The 17,679-nt window shown below is 39.1% G+C and overlaps 1 protein-coding gene across 2 annotated transcripts in view; it reads left to right on the forward strand.

Moving 5' to 3' along the window:
• Positions 1-17,679, forward strand: part of cpeb4b (cytoplasmic polyadenylation element binding protein 4b) — a 31,622-nt gene that overhangs the window by 10,022 nt on the left and 3,921 nt on the right. The window contains exons 3-8 of one of the 2 annotated variants that reach the window (XM_031748501.2): positions 4,960-5,050; positions 11,123-11,173; positions 15,803-15,973; positions 16,262-16,351; positions 16,709-16,827; positions 16,951-17,065. In XM_031748501.2, coding sequence (XP_031604361.1) covers positions 4,960-5,050; positions 11,123-11,173; positions 15,803-15,973; positions 16,262-16,351; positions 16,709-16,827; positions 16,951-17,065 — 637 coding nt within the window. The remainder of the gene's footprint in view (positions 1-4,959; positions 5,051-11,122; positions 11,174-15,802; positions 15,974-16,261; positions 16,352-16,708; positions 16,828-16,950; positions 17,066-17,679) is intronic. The other variant, XM_039617932.1, reaches the window with a different exon arrangement.

Here is a 17,679-nt window from a genome sequence, read left to right on the forward strand (position 1 = left end):
ATTCCTGATGTTCTACTGCACGTTGTTTGCAGGAGCCCAAACATTAGCGCATGTGCCGCTACCTGCTGTTCTTCCTACGCTTTGCAGGTCAGGTTAACCTGATGTGGCTCAAACTCTGCTATTCTCATTGTCATTGGACTTTTGTGTTGCCTGTCAAAACATGGATGGAATGAATTTTATCAACTTTATATTTATTTTGTGATAATTAAATAATCACAAGCGTCAAAAGAGCATCTTGTTTCCCTTTCCTGTGCTACATTTTTCCTCTTTTTATGATGAATTACCTCACTATTCACTTTTGCTCTCCCCTTTCTTTAATAGCTGTATCTACCTTCCTTCTTTGGCCTTTGTATCTTTTACAAATCTCAGGGATGTAATTAAAAGCTCAGCCTTCCGACAATTGAATATAAGCGAACTATTAAATAACCTCCAAATTCTACAGCCCTGACAAGTTACACTTCACCAGTGTATCCTTACTCTCCTTTTTGCCTTTATGTTCTGCATCCCTTTACCCTACCACAGCTTCCATTTTATCTTAACAGCCAGATGACATTGATGATTAATGTTGAGAGTTAATCACCCACAACATGTTGGATTTAATCATTCTTTGATGACTCTACATGCCATGAAAATCTGTTGGAGGTTGCTCAGTTTGGTGCTGCTAAAGATTAAATTCTGTTTAGAGGGAGCAGTCACACAGTGGTAGCTAGGCCCAGCCCTGGTTTTGTTTGCTTTTTTGTTTTTTTCCAAACATACTTGACTTGAGCTTTTATGATATTAAAGGCAACATGTTGTCGGTGGTCTCTGTTATAGATGGAGCCGATGGTAGGCTCTCCTGTCCAAATAAATATCTCCTGTCAAAAATAGACATTGTTTTTTATAGACGTCTAAAAATGATTGGAATTGATTCTGTGTAAATATACCAGGGAGCCCAGAATGGCAAAGCCCTGCCGATCTACCTAGACTACTTTTTCAGTCAGTGTTAAGCAACTAGTGTGTGCTGTGTGCAGCACTTTATGCACTGGTTGTAAAGCTAACCCATATTAGAATTTAATGAACCATAGCTTGAATGACAGATGAACCAATTTTTGATCATGTGTGGCCCAGTGCGCTTTTCTCAAGCATTTCAAATAAGCTTCTTAGACAGTAAGACAATGCATAGGTCCCAATTTAAACAAAAAACAAGAAAAGAAAAGAAAAGAAAAGAAAAAAAAAATTGATTATTAATTTTAGATTGATAAGAATTACTGGCTGAAAAAGTCAATAAATTATCTGAGAGGTAATTGTAATTGAATAACAAATAATAAGCCCATTTTTGTGTGTTCCATAGTCCTTATTCTGGATAATAGTCATGATAATTTAAAATTTTAAATGATTAGTTTATAGATTAGTACATAGTTTTTAATTCAGTGTCAAACAAACAGCAAATGGCACCGGGGCTGGTAGAGTAAGGTTGCCTTGCTGCATACAACCAACAGTTCACACCTATCATGCAGAGTAAAATTAAAAAAACCCTGCACTGTCACTGTTTACATTATCAGCTTCAAATAGACTGCTTCAGGGTTAGACGTTTCTGCAAGAGATGATTTTGCAGTGTGAATGGGCTGCATGCAAATTTAAGTGTATACATTAGGCCGTGTTCATAGATTACAAGAACTGCCATATAAACTGTCATTTTTCTTGCTTGTAGCTAATGTGCGTGCATCTGTGCATGCTTGCAATCTGTCAGGGATAAGCTCTTTGCTGGCCAGTTGTTGAGAGAGAGAGAGAGAGAGAGAGAGATGCAGAAATCTGATGATTAATCACTCTCCAGGCTAATGCTTAGCAACTGCAGAGAACCAGCCAGGCTTCAAGTCCACCATACTGAGTCCATCTCAGCCACAAAATGAATTTGTATTATCCAGAAACAGTATAATAGAATTACCCTGTCATACTACACCACCCACATATGATGGTAAATAAAGTGATGCCACAAAGCGTGCGAATCCAAAAATGCGTACAGCATTGTCCGTTTCCTAATTGTATGTATTTGTCATCATGTTGGAATATACTCATTACCCTTGTATACTGAAGGCAGAAACCAAACCTGGACTCTGTTTCTGCTTCCCTTGCCTTGGAGTGTTTGACTTATTTGTCCTCAGGCAATAGCGCAAGTGCACATATTATACTGAAGCGGATATGAGAAAATGGTGGACACAATCTGGCCTGTATCCCCATGTTGATATTTGTTTTGAGGGAGAGAGAGTTAGTGCATTGGGTGTGTTCTGCCACAGTGTTGTTTCTGTTGTAGTCAGCTCAAATGCTGGTAAGAAATTTGGCTACAGCTGGGAAGTTTGGCTGTTTTACCAGCCAAGCGTGCCAGATACCCAACCACGCTCTTCAAGCCGATCAGATACTAGATATTGAATTTTGGTGAACCACTTCAGACACCGGACGGTAGATTTATGAGAATAAGAGAAAAAAAGTGTGTTGCCCTCCTAGTCAACCCTTGAAGTGTAGTTCACTTAGATAGGGTGTGTTTCTTCTGAGCCTTATTGCATGGTAACACAAAGGACAATGAACACTTTTTAGTCTTTTCTGACACTGCCTGCAGTTTGCCGTTAGGCTTCGAATTGGTTGCTGGTTTAACGCCAGAGATCTTTGCATAGATGCTGCTGAAGAAACAACATAGGTAATTTAAAGAGTGACTGATAATGCAGCCTTAGTGACATGATGGGTAATTCTCTGCCCATTATCAGTCAGGCCCAGGGCAGAGCTGACTATGTAGTGTTGTTGTTTTTGTCAGGATGGTTGTTTGTTTGTTTGTTTGTTTTCAGACCCCCCCGGTGAACTTGTTTCTGTGTCATGCTTTCAGTTATTTAACACTTTTCTCTTCCGTGTTTCTTGAGGCTGAAGTTTTCTGACCACCATTTGAACTGTTGCTACACCTGAACTGTATGAATTCACTCCTTACTTTGCATATAGTTTTTAAGTTTGGATTTAGAGTTTCTGCATTTCATCTGAACTGTCCTCCAATTAGGTTTAGAAAGAAACAGGCCACATTGATTCACACTGATGCTTTTGTTATTTTAACACTGCGTTGCTGACATGGTTTGGAAGTCTGATCTGTCAATCATCCTGTCAGGTTCAATTGCTTCTAAGTGGATGTTTTTACAGCGTTAAAACCTGAACACATCAGGTGTGTTCTGGCAATGTTATTTTAGAAGCCTGACACTTGGAAGTTAGGCAGCCATTCCTTCTCCTGTCTTTTTTTTTTTTTTTTTTTTTGTTAAATTGTAGTAATCTATTTTATGTTTTTACATATTTACACAAAATGCTAACGGCTGCTTTTCTTTGAGTGCAGCTCTTCAAATTTGTTGGATTTTGTTTCTCATTTAAAAAAAAAACCCCTTAAATAATCAAGTAGTCGATGGACTAGATACAAAACTGAAAGTAGGGCATGCATGTTCAGTCGTGACCAAGTTTTGAGAGAATAAACATGACTAAACTTTTTAGTCATAGGGTACAGCCTATGAACAACAACTTCTAGCTAGAACAATTGCTGCCTTTGTCAAGTATGAGATCTCTGACATATGCATGAGGAATATAAAAGGTTTTTTAAGGCATTTCTACTTTTGAAGTTGGCATTTGTTAGAGAATGGCTTGGAAAATGGTGAAGGAGGAGGAAGGAAGCAACGAGGCATTGAAAAGCGAGATGCGAATAATAATTATTTCATATTTAACTTTTGGTTCTTTCAGAGGAATGGAAACCAGAAGAGTTGATCACTTTCTTTAGAAGTTGTTGACATAGACTGCATATTTTGTCTGGCTGAGGTGGAGTCGGCACTGGAACCTTATCAGCATGCCACTTGGAGTGTGTGTGTGTGTGTGTGTGTGTGTGTGTGTGTGTGTATGGGTACATGTTTTTCATGTGAGAATATTTTGTATATACGCATCGTATGGGTGTGTGCGTGTTAACACGTATTTGTGTGTGCATACAATTAAATCCAGTGTGGCTGGCTGATATGCCAAGGATGCCCTTGTTGTAGGTGACAAAGCTTTTGCCCAGGAATTTGCTTGGCTCATGCTTCATTTGACTGCTTGTTTTTCTCTTGACTTTCATTATGTTGCCTCATTGAACGAGTCTGTTTATTGCTTAGTTGTGTTTACTTTGCAAGTTGCACAGCAGGAAAAGCACACAAAAACATGCAAGAAAAGAAATTAGGGCTGAATTAAACACATAATAATTAAGCACATTACGGCATCTTATAAGACGAGAGAAATCAACTGCTGAGAGCAAAAGCTAGATTTAATAAAAGAAAAGAACACCATTTAATTCTTCTTCCCGTTGGTAGATACACACCTACAGATAATTTTTTAAGCTACTTTGGGATGAGCCCTTCTAGGCCCACACAATAAAGCTGAACACAACGTGAGCCAAAAAAATGCTATAACTTTTTTTTATTTCTCATTTCTTACTTTTAAAACTATTTCAACCAATACCTAAGTCTATGTGTACGTGTACAGTCTAATTTTTGTCACTGCATTTATCAAGGCTGGGTAGAAAGAAACGCATTGAGAGAAACAAAGCTTTCTGTCAAGTCTTTTCTTTGAAATGAGCTCAAGTGAGAGTGAGGTGAGAAGAAACAGGAAAGCATGTGGCTGTTCCCCTTTAACTCTTTTTGGTCAAAAGTCTTTAAATATTGCAGGAAGTTTACATCATTGTGTAAATTTTCTAAATTAAGAGTGAAGATGTCTGTCTTGTGGCAAGGCAGTCTTTGGCCAGCTTAGATATTAACCAAGTCATTGTCGCACTAATAAGGCAATTTCTTTGTTGCTCCGCTTTAACAATTATAACACCATTGGTTACCACAGGTTTTTTTTTTTTTTTTTTTTTTTTTTTATAGTTGTGTTAACTGCATGTGTTTGAAGCAGGCTAAAAAAGTGACACAGTGTTTCTTTTTTCTCTCCTCTGTTTAGGAGCGCACCAGGTCATTTGACAGCTTCAACATGAACACTCTGGAGAGCTCCCTGATTGACATCATGAGAGCTGAGCAGGACAGCCTGAAAGGTAAAGATGCCAGTTGTCAATCAAGATCATGAAACACTAAGCAGACCAGCAGCATTTTTTTTTCTTCTGTTTTTAATTTGACATTGCGTTAACTGCAGAGGTGTTTTTTCATAGAAGGCTGTAGTCACACAGGCTTAGACACTGGTTGGTGAATGTCTGACAACCACCAGTCGCTAGCAAAAAGTGAGTCTCCAGCATAAAAGTTTCGCCTTTTGAAATGTGTTGGTTTTTGGTGCGACAGATTTCTCCCAGCATCAGCCTGCAACTGATCAATTTCCAACAGATCAGGAAATATACATTTTTCCCTGTTCTATAGGCAGGGAATTTTTTTTTACTATGGATTCAGTACAGGAAATGAGTGTATATGCTGAAAATGTATGCTTCCCATTTAGCACGTCTATATTTTTAGAAAACCTGTGATGCGCTGGAGGTAGTTGTATGGACCTTTATCGTTATAGATGCATCATATTTTCCCACAGATGGCACACATAATATGATACTGATCTTGTTATTATTTGTCCAGTAAATGGCTGGTGTGCAATAGTTATTAAGTGCATGTCAACTGACCTAGCTGAAAATGAGTTTCATAATATAACATACAAACACTTTAAATAGACTTGTTGGAAATGTGCTACAGAGAGCCTGCTTACAAAACTACAGATGTATATAGTTTGCATGTTTCCCTCATATAAGGTGTGCAATACAAGAGAAGAAAAAGAAAAAAACGTTAATGTGCAAGCAGGCTTTACCTTTAAACACTTGTCTTTGTTATGGATTGTAGCTTATTTGGCCGCACAAAGGAACAACAGCTCACACACAGTAATTTATCAGTTAACGCCTCAGTTTTTAGCAGAGAGGTTTCACCTCCTCCACAGGTCAGCCATGTAGAGGCTTTGTCTTCTTTTTGTGCTATCATCGGCAATATTATGAAAGGCCACAGTGTGTAGCAGTCAGCTCACACCTCTGTCTTCCTTTTCCTTTCTTCTTCCCACTCATCATAAAAAACACAAACCAAGACAAACAAACAACAAAATTCTCCTTGTGGCTTCTATTCTTCTTCTTCTTTACATTTTCTGTCATATCCATATATGCGATTATTCTGGGTGCAACAAATGCAGCTGGGTGAGACTATGTTGCATTCTGGCTTATGCCAGAGCTGATGGCAGTGCATTTCACAAGCAGCTCTACACACCACATTGTTTGTGTCTAATAGTCTGTTTTTGCTTGGAAGCCATATCAGGCTGCACAGAGCAGGTCAGGAGGGGACGAAATCATACATGTAAATGACATAGAGAATCTGGTCATTTATCAAAATAAAAGACTAAACCTTTTGAAATGCTCTGTGTGATTCGAAGCATGCATAAAACTGCATCAGAGAGGCGTCTTTCCTGTGCAGCTGTTTATATTCTACTTGCTGTGTTATATATGGTATTCCCTGATGGCAGATGTTTTCCACGTCAGTTAGCGTTTTCATATGCGAGTTGATTGCCATGGACCTGTATAGCAATAGTTGACTGACCTACTTTTCCACTGTTATATAACACAATAAGGAGTTGATGAATTTAATATTTACAAAACACAGACGCCCTGCCGTAGCCATCATTGCTGCACATGTTTGTGGTGTCCACAAGTTGCAGTTTTCAAAGGCACTTTTACCCACTATTGTTTTGGATCTGATGGTTTTTATATTGACAGATGACCATCTACTTTTTCCACAAAGACTGCCGATCAGCATAAAGTGAGGCTTTAGGAAGAGGGGTCCATTTAAGTGAGCTTGTGTCATAGAAACGGTGATGAACTGAGGGGCAATGCAAAAAGAACCATAAGAACCATAAGATAAATAGTGTCAATCAAAGCTAAGGATAGCTGAGCATGGTGCAATAGGTATAACCTCGTTCTCATGAATTTTAAGAAGTAGATGCAGAGAGATTGATGAGGGCTTAGGCTTTATTTAAATGGGAATTATGAGAGATGGGAGAGCCCTCGCTGAACTGAACTGACATTGTCGTTGCTTTCTAAAGATCGGTGCTGCAAAGCTTTTCACACGAAATAGTGTTGTGAAATAATTTTGGTCCAAAAAGTTTGAAGAAGTTGCATGCTAATTTTTAACATGTTGGTGTAGACGTTGCCAAGAACAATGATACTTTTTAACATACAGTATTGGTCTTGCAGCATTAAAGGAAACATGTATTTGATAGCAAACAGTGCTGCTGACCTGTTATCATAACCCAGAAATTGGATATTAAATTAATTCTACAGGAGTCCAAGGATCATTGTTGTAAAGGGTGACGCTCACAGACATAATCTGACTATAGAAAAGTTAGTCAGTGGCCAATAGTGAGTGTTGGCTAAGAGGATAGAGCTGAAGTTCTTAGTAATGATCATTGTTTGAAAGGAAGCACATTTGATTTCTCAAGGCGTAGGCTGAGTGTAAAAGCTAACTAACTATATAGTTAAAGTTGTCTGTTATATTTGATAGTAGTTTAATAGGACAGAGGGCTTAGATAATGATTACGTAGTTTTTGTTAGGTTGTACAAGTTTTAAGTCATGGACCAGAAATTGATAGGAGTCTTTTTATGAGATGAAAATGTGGTATAAAAAAATCTCTAAATGGAAGCGATGTCATGCGTAATATATGCATAGCTTTATGTTCCATAAAAACACTCACTATACACATCAGTTTATTAGCAGAATAAATACAAAAGCAAAGTTTTAAAAAATCTTTACGTATGGGACACTACAGTAAGATCACTTGTTTAAACCTTGGACCTATCAGGCTCAGTGGCAGTTAGAGCTGGGCGATATAAGATTATTTCATATCACGATATGTTTTTTTCATTTCAGGCGATAACGATATATATCACGATATAAGCCAAATAACTACATTTGTAAGATTTAAATGTGCCGTTGCTCACAAGTAAAATGTGAAATAATTAGCAGGTTGTTTTAATTTAAATATTTATTTCCCATAATAAGTTCAACAGGGTAGATGTACTTAAGGAACATGAGACTTCAGTTTCAGATAAATAAAGGCAAATATTGCAAACTACACAAAACGCAGCCGCTAAAGTGTTTAAGTTTCAAAATAAAACAAACAAAACAGACCACTAAATTGTCAATTCCACTTAGAAACAAAATTTTAATTCTAAAAATAAATCTTAGTTTGTTTTACAGAAGAACAGACAAAATTGACTAACTTCTGTCAATATCAAATAAACTGAGAACTAAAAGGAAATTCTCAATCTCTCCTTGTTGTAAAGCTTAGCTTTTCAAACAGTTTTAACAGTTACTTTAGTCTGACAAAAGCCGAGTGACGAATTAGCGCTTTCAGTCAGAGATTGAGCATGCACCGCTTTATTGTATTTCCAGACTTGCTTTCGGCACATTTTACAGTGCGCACTACTCTGTTTTTTGTCAGACTTGAAATAGCCGAAATACCTTCACACTACGGAACTTCTGTGGCCCTTCCGTTTGACAATCTCTCCGGCATTGGAACCATCATCGTTTTTTTCTTCGGTAACCTTCGCTCACGCTCTCGGTTGATTTTTCTCTAGTCGGCACACTCATTTCCTCCATTACCTGGGCAGCCCGGCTAGCTGCTTCCCAAACAAATACACATGTGCGCCTTGACACTTGTGCTGCACGTAACAAGTCATGTGACGTGACGCTGTGGCTGTGATTGGTTGATTGGTGCGCTACTTAATTTGGATTGGCTGTTCTTCTTTTCTTTTTTTTTAAGAGGACAAGAGAGATGAGGTCTATCGCAATAGTTTAATTTTTCTATCGAGAAAAAGTTATTTCGCAATACATATCGTTATCGTTCTATCGCCCAGCTCTAGTGGCAGTATAATGTTGTGCTGTCAGATCTTAGTAAATGTTTCTTCAGTAGAAAACTAGAATTCTGCCTCATTGAACATGTTTTGGTGCTTTAGCTCCACTGATGGATCCAAGAAAACATCCAAGAAAACATAGAAAGAGAAGTCAAAATTCTCTTCTAAAAACCACAAAGCTTCTGCTTTACATAATTTCATCACAATTTCAAAATACTGCATAGTCTGGTTTGCAGAAGTGATTTTTAAGCCCAACTTCCTATAAATATGATAGAATATGATATGTGTGCATCCTATAATACATGTAAAGTAGATGTTCTCTGCTTCTTTGCCGCTAATATTAGCTCAATAGCATTCTCAGAACCTTTTTCTGTGTGGTCAGGTATGTTTACATTTTTCTGTCTCTACCCTTTAATTTCGAAAAACAAAACTGCAAAGCTTGTCTGAAGAAAGACGACAAAAATAAATAAATTTAGACAATAATTTACTGCTTTAATTTGATGCATAACAAAATATCCCATCCTGTTTTTTGGTGTTTTTTTGGTGTGTTTTTTTTTTTTTTTGCCTTCTAGCCCGTGGCCTGCTATAAATAATGCTCAGTTTATTTTCTGAATTCACAGACATATTCATAATTATAGTCAATGTTTATACTATGCTGTGCCAAGTGTAGCAGTGACTTAAGTGGGTGCTTACCTTTTCCCCCTCACAGCAAAATAAAAATGTTATAATTACAGCGACTCTTCTCCGGGCCAGTTTTTGCTCTCTTTCTCTCCATCACATGCATACATGCATCTACGTAACAAACTGTGGCAGAATTCATACACAAGCACATTTAGATCCACATAAGCAGGGCAGCAATTTCTCATTCCGGCTTAACATATTGAACAAAGTGAGAGCAATGAAGCAAGGGAGCGGGCGAGACAAAATGTCTACAGTACAACTGGCTTTGAATCCCTTCCAGCATTGTCCTGACTGACAGAAAGGATCCCTCTGTTCACCCACCCCATGCACGCACACACACACACGCCCCGCCGTCTTTTGTGTGCTTGTGCATGCATGTGCTTTAACTGTTACAGTAGTGTACGCACATGTAGCCAGCAGCATGCAAATAAGGTTCACAGAGCGGGCACACACAGTCCTGCAGACACACAGGGATATGGTGTGTACTCGTGTGATCCTCGGAGACCATTATAGCCCTTTAAAATTCAGAATAACAGGTGGTGCTCAGATGGACTTTCACCTTAGTGTCATCATGTCACTAAGGTCTGAATTGTAGTACAGAGGACTTTAGTTTGGTTTGGTTGCCACCTTTGAGCTTATTTTGATTAAACTGAACACATTTTATTGCATTTCTATTCAGATAATGATGATGCATGCGCTACACAGTCGAATATTATCATTGAGCGGCGTGTTTCGAAGCTGCAGGTGGTCTGTCCTGGTTTCTGTGCTCTGTGAGTCAGGGTTCTGTTTTTTTCTGTTCTATGGGGCTCAACAGGCAAACTATGGGGGGAGGAGCCAACAGATTTCCATGTGACCAAGGCGTTGGAATGCACCAATCACAGGGCACTCGTTACCCACTCAACAATGGTCGTACTATTTGAGCTCTTTCATGTCATTATCCCTCTGCAGCAAGTGGGCCTTGCATAACTTCGAAGCTTGTTTGGAATCATAACATGTTTGTGTGGGCGCGGGTGTGTGCATATGCAAGATGATCTTGGCAAATGGCTAAAATCTATAGCATGAGGCTCGGAGAATAACGAGGTGATAAGAGGGAAAGAGATAGTTGATGTCCCATAGATGTAGGAGAAAGATGCAGCGGTAATAAAGGTTGTGATCATAGCTGTCCCAGCTAAAGCCTGCTCTGGATTAACACTTTAGAAGAACTTATAACAAAGTCACCAAGTGTCCCTATATTATGTGCAGAATAGATCAAATAGTGCCCTTCAGCAATTTAGTCTGTGCACTGCTGTAATTGTCAAGAGGATTATTATGGCAACAGCCCTTTTCCAAATACAAAGTACTGATTGATAGTGTTAGTGGTGCTGTCTTGCCTCACATTGTTTGTAGTTGGTGTGGAGAGTAGATATCACATTAGTGACAGCCATTTTATTACTATATCTTTTATATTCTTACTAAAATACAGATTTTTCTTTCAAATGGTCAGTGAAAATATAATAATAGCTTTATAGGAAGGTTTATATGAGAATAACATCATTTTTTTGTTGTTGCTTCCCTATGTAGGTCGTCTTGGTTTCCCCCACCCAGGAGGGGACAACCCTCTTCCCCTCAATGGTACGTATGGTAACCTAAACACTCAAGAGTCTGCTAAAATGACAAACTGGGCAATAACAAACTAATTAAAAAAATTAAATCATAAAATGCTGATATCTCTGATAAATTTATTTATTGCAAGCTGACATTCATTTTATTTAAAAAAAAAAGTGTCTTTATCGCTTAAAAACGCCCAATAAGTTAAAATGGACAAGTGGACAGTAGATCGACATGAAGAAGAGTTCAGATGTTTCAGATGGTTTTTGGAGACGTAACAAGGCTGGCTTCGTCAGCCTGAGGAAATGGCAGTAATCTCTCATTCAGACATGGGATGCTTTTCCATTAACGTCCCTCATAGCTTCCCAGCCAGTGCCATGATGGAGGGAGAGAGTGATGGCATGTCTGTATTGTATCGACTCCAGCGAAGCGTAACCGCACTTGAAGGTTTAGTTGTTTGCCGCTGTTGTTGCTAAGAGCGGTGTACTGTTCACTGCAGCAGCTGCTCCTGCCCCTTGCATGCAGGATCAGAAAGTAGGTGATCTCACTGATAGACTGAGAGAAGCAGGAATACATATTTTATGATTAGAAACTGAGTTAGTTAGACACAAGACACTTGTGCAGTTGTAATCTTGAGTGTGTGACTGGTTTCAGTTAAAAACTTGATGGTAAGAGTGCCATTGTGACTCTTAGAGAAAAGTAGCCACGATACTTATGCAGACACGAAGCTAGGGTGTTCAGATGCCATCAGATTCTTGGAGAAGAGTGCACATCTTAAAGGAGGGAGGTAGGCTAAATATAGCAGGTGGAGATGCAGATCTTTCTGTTCGTCTTACCTGAAGTTAAATACAAGCACATCCCCACATGCCTGCTTGAAACTAAACTAACAAGCATATATCTTTGTGCCCTTTCTCCTAGCTTGAAACTAATGTGGGGCCCTCCCCTTTCTACCTGTTAGTGTTGATACTGCTTAGTCCCCAAAGCCAAGAGGTAAAGAATGGATTGAAAAATGTGGACAAGTGGAGGGAGCGAAATGGTGTTTTTTCACCACTCTTTAATAAGTGGATAGAAAGAAGGAATGAAAGGGAAACTGCCTTTGGTTTGAGTAATTTGCTAAATACCAGAAATAGTTTGATAGGTAGTTACACTAAAGATGAACCTCTTTGCTGTTCTCATGCTTCTTAAGGAGGCTCTTTTAAATACATTCCTTAATCCTGGTGCTTCTCAAAAATAAGATATGGAGCTTGAAATTAGAATTGGCTTTATACTTTATTTCTTTCCTCAGCGGGTAGGGAAAAAACCAAACCATTCATGTCCACATGATATGTGGAATTTAGTGGCTTCTACTTTGCCCTTGCACGCTACAGTTTCCTTTATTATCCTTCTAGCTTTTTGCTTCTGGTCTTGGGGCTAGGATGGAAAACATGAAAGGCCAGCAGTTTCTTCAAAAGATTGCCGAGTCACATGGCAAGATCACATGATCAGGAGCTGTCATCAAGCCCCGAGACAGATGGTGCCAGCGGATAGGCAACAGATAGAGGTTGCACACCAGCCAAACCCTCCCTTCCATCCCCCTACCCCCGCCTCATAAGAATACACAGATTGCATTCCTCTTTCTCCTGTTCTTTCTCACTCTTTCATTTTCTTTGACCATTTTTCCTTTTTCTCTTGTTCACGCATTTCTTATAGCTCTGTCTTTCTCGACTCTCTTGGGCTCTATTGCTAGCCTGTGTAGCCTACATTGCCCCCCACCCCACCCCCCGAGTTGATGTCCATCTGGGTTGGAAGGTCCACTGAGGGAGGCAAGGATTATTGCTCATGCGCTCTGGCCACTTTTTCATCTTCTCCATGTTCTTGCTCTTTTACATGGGTTGAGGCCTGGTTCTCTCCAGTGTGCACATTTTAACATTTGTCACTTTAGCTCAAGGTCAGTATAGTTCCCCTCCCCCTGCAATGATGTCAGCATCAGAGAAACCACTGCCCTGGGAAAAGTTTGGATAATGACACACTGGATACATTTTCTTTCTGTTAACGAGGGTAGATTGAAACTGCTGTTGTCAGGGGTAGTGCTGCTTGACCTTCAGTGATGCATTTGATGTCTTGGAGAGTTCAGATTTAGTCACTAAACCACTGAGGTCATGCTTATAGTAGAGGTCTCAATTTTATTTATTTTTTTTAATAAATAAATGTCTTTTACACTGATAAACTGATTGAGCCTAAGGCAATATTTATCTATTTGCAGCATTACATTCCTGGAAAAAATGCTAGTGCAAACTAACATTTCCTTCAGCTCAATAAAGGAAAAAAGTTTGTAAATGGACTTTTATTATGAAAGAGTCACGCAGGAAGTGTAGTGCATTTATCAGTGAACTTGTAGCTTAATGCCATTATTCATTGTGATGTTTTTTTAAAATTTATTTTGGATAACAGATGGGTTTGAAATATTGCAGGGAGTAATGAAACAAGCAGGAGCAGCCACTGTGAACCATTAGACAAAGAGCTGCAGGCAAAAGGCTGTAACTTCCCAGCAAAGTTACCAACTCACTCTGCCATGCTGTTTGCAGGTTCATGCTGTGTGGAGCACACATGCAGGTCAAATATGATCTATAGTTTTAAAGCACATTTGCTGTTAGCTGTAGGTCTTGCTAAATTAGACCTGAAATCCAGTTTAAGGTTCAGCCCTGGGATCAAGTCTTCGTCATCGTCTTTCCGTTTGCATAATTATGCAGACTTGCTTAATTTTAGTACTTTGCAGTTAAGCTGGGTGAACTGGATAATTCACACTGCTGTTTGGCTGGCATTGAACATATAATTATATCTGGCACTTAACTTCAAACAAAGTTGCAGTTGTTCCGAAACTGGTTTCTCTTCATCCTTTTATTATTTTCTTTTTCCTCCTTCCTCCTTTTTCATTTTCTTCCCCTCTTTTAATTGAAGGCTTCATTTGATTTTTGATAGATGTTCCAGATGTGCTTCACTTTCAAGTTTTGATTTTTCTGCCATTTCTGTCAATATTCCTATTCAGAGCATCCATACATGTAGTGTAACACTTCATGTTATCCTTCAGTTTCTTTGTTAAAGGTTATCCCAGGGCTTGTATTAAATTACAGAAATGTTTTGCTGTTGAACTGATGTCCTTTTTTTAGCTGTGCGCCTTTAGATTGTCTCCTTTATCCCTTTCCTAATGAATCAGCATTTTTATTTTGAAAGTGCTATATTGATAGCGAGGTGACCTTTACAGCGTGTCTATATAAAGTGTCCTTTATAAAAAATACAGCAAGTTTAAAATAATAGTCTGCAACCTTTCAAAATGCACAGTTCCACAATTAAAAAAACAACAAAACAAAAACCTGCTTGATAGTCGGTGTGCTGACAAAACCACAGGCTGTTTATGATTCATTGGTGATTAATAAAATCAAGGGCCTGCAGGCTGAAAGTGGACTGTCTCTCCATTGTCGTGCACCACCTGGCACTTTTATTGGTATTATGTGTATTATGGGACTTTTATGAACATCCTCTTCTTTGATTTGTCCTTATTCCACATGCAGCCAGGAATTATAGCAGGAGACGAGGTAAAATACAATCACAAATACATCATGTCTCGTTTTCAGCATATTTTCCTGCCCTATGAGCCTCAGTGTTTTAACTAATCTTGTAATGTTAAGCAGTGTTATGATTTTATTGACTGTGGTCTGCTTGTTTGTTCTTACATTAATGGGCACGTGCATTTAATTTTGGAATGGGCCTGTGCTTTTTTTAAACTTGTTTTTTCTGTTTTGTATACGTGCAGCGATGTGACAAGTTTGTCTGCATGATTGTCTTTAGTGTCGAGCCTTGTTACTCGTCATCAGCGATCTTGTGCATCTTTCATCCTCAAGTTTTTGTTTCTCTCATTATGCTTCACTCTGCTCGCTTTTCTCCATCTTCGCTTGCATATTGCAAGATTAACTCAGACAATACAAGACGGTGTCACACTTAGCTACAAGTTAATGAGGCAGGGAGACGCGCAAAGTGTAATTCCTGATTTACACTCATTGCAAGAGGAGCCCGACACATGGCGAGGCACACACACTGTCAGTTAAGGCTAACGCCCTTGCATAAATCTTCATAAAGCAGCTCAGGGCAGGTTGTATAGGAGCAGGGAGAGCTTAACCTTTACCACACACAGTGCACTCTGAAAGTGTTTATACTTTCTCACTGATGGGACTAATGTGTGCGCGATAACCTTTATGTTCACAGGCAGCACAGTTCCATGTGTGATTCATGGAAGCTAATTAGGAATAAAGAACAACACATCAAGGACATTTAATTCGGTCGGACTGTGACGTGGTCCTTTCAGGCTCTAATCTCTCCATTCTGCGTGCACATGTTTAACTGATTCTCTCCCAATTTGAATCAAACAGATTGTTTTTAAAGTAAGATATAAAGGTTAATGGGATTCTCTTGTTTAGTGTTGTTAGATCAAGAAAATTAAAGTAGTAGGGATTGAGGTCAGATAGACAAAGTGATGAAATCAAAGTGCTCATTTACGGTCATCTTTATTGTAGTGCCATTACCATGATTTACTGTTTTCTTTAAAAACAAACAAACCCAAATGTCTAGTTTTCTCTTCAAAAGATAAATCTTTTTCACCTTCTTCTTCTTCTTTCTCAGGTCACTCTTCTCTCTTCCCCATAGAGGATGGTTTCCCTGATGATGAACGTGGAGACCAGGGTCTCGCAGGCCTAGGTTCCCCACACTGCTTTCCGCACCAGAACGGAGAGCGTGTGGAACGCTACTCCCGCAAGGTCTTTGTTGGAGGACTGCCCCCAGATATAGATGAAGGTACAGTAGTAACATAATTAATATCAAGAGGATTTAATTCTTGGATTACTTTTAGCCTTTTATGTAATTAAACTTAGAACATGGGAACTTGAGGGGAAATGTAAAAGGTTAAAAATAACTAAATAAAGCAATCATGCCTGAACCACACAGGGCTTCTTACAGTACACCCCCCCTGTAATTTACTGTGAAATCTGAGCAGGACTTCTGCTCTAAATCTCCCCTGGTGTTTTCTTTGAAAAAGCTATGGCCTGACGATGAGGGTGCATTATTATTATTTTTTCATTTCAGATGAGATAACAGCCAGTTTCAGACGCTTTGGACACCTGTTTGTGGACTGGCCTCACAAAGCTGAGAGCAAATCCTATTTTCCTCCCAAAGGTATCTTAAATTCCTTAAATTCACAGCTTGTTCACACTATGCTGCTTTTTTTGTTTGTTTGTTTTTTTGGCAACTGACTTCAGTATTCCTGGGTAAAGCAGTGTGTGATAATCTGCTACAATCGATATCTATACATCTGAGCAATCTGGTTTTGTCTTCAGGCTGTTATCTGAAGAATTTGTCAACTCTGCTCAGATTGTTTGTATGTTTGTAAAAGCTTATGCCTTCCTGCTGTGAAAGCAGAGTGTCGTGATCAGACATGCTTTCACAGTAATCAGCAAACTAAATTCCAGCACGATCCTCTGTCAGTACTCTGTGGCCCCAGCAGCGAGAATAACCCTCTTGTGTTCTGTGTAGGCTATGCCTTCCTGCTGTTCCAGGACGAGAGCTCAGTGCAGGCTTTGATCGATGCCTGCATCGAGGAGGATGGCAAGCTGTACCTCTGCGTGTCCAGCCCCACCATCAAAGACAAGCCGGTCAGTGGGAACACACACACACCAATTTTCTTAAATCTATTGGTGTTTCTACTGAGCTCAGTAAAACTTAGTACACTAGAGCTAAAAAACAAACAAACCACTTGTTGGTTTTGTGTGTGACAGGTCCAGATCCGCCCGTGGAACCTGAATGACAGCGACTTTGTGATGGATGGATCTCAACCTCTTGACCCAAGGAAAACCATCTTTGTGGGAGGAGTTCCTCGCCCGCTCCGTGCAGGTATCCTTCAAATTTATGCTGGTATTTTTCCGCCAGCTGAATTGACAACAAATGAGTGTTTATAATAGAAACATCTGAGGAATATTCTGTGCATATGCTTTGTATCTCAAGTGTTTTTTGTCAAAAGCCTTTTAAAAGTTCTCTCTTTCCCCTCCCTTTGATTCAGTAGTCTAAATATTTTTGTAGCATAAACGATCAAATGAGAACAATAAGTAGTAGTCTTCTCTTACTTCCTATTCTTTCCCAACTGTTGAAATATCAGCCGTAAGCAAAATGCTTCCTTCTGTGAGACACAATGTGATCAGCTTGTGCTTATAAAATTAGACCCGCTACAGGGTGAAGCTAAAGAGACACCGACCAACACTGGTTATTTCAGGAAGTAGTCTCTATGGCACACTGTGCAGTGTTAAAAAATAAATAAATAATTTTTTTCCCCTTGATAACAATGTCACATGTACTGTGTGTTCAAGTTTATGCCACCTTTGTGTAACTGTGTCTTAAACCTCTGTGCTGCCGTTTTAGAAAGGAACAAGGACATTAGGCCCAGCAGTGCATTAAATATTTTATGACCGTGTGTAATAACTGGGTTTAGATTTGCATTTTAAGAAAATCCA

The sequence above is a fragment of the Oreochromis aureus genome, linkage group 10 (assembly GCF_013358895.1).
Source record: "Oreochromis aureus strain Israel breed Guangdong linkage group 10, ZZ_aureus, whole genome shotgun sequence".
Taxonomy (NCBI): Eukaryota; Metazoa; Chordata; class Actinopteri; order Cichliformes; family Cichlidae; genus Oreochromis; species Oreochromis aureus.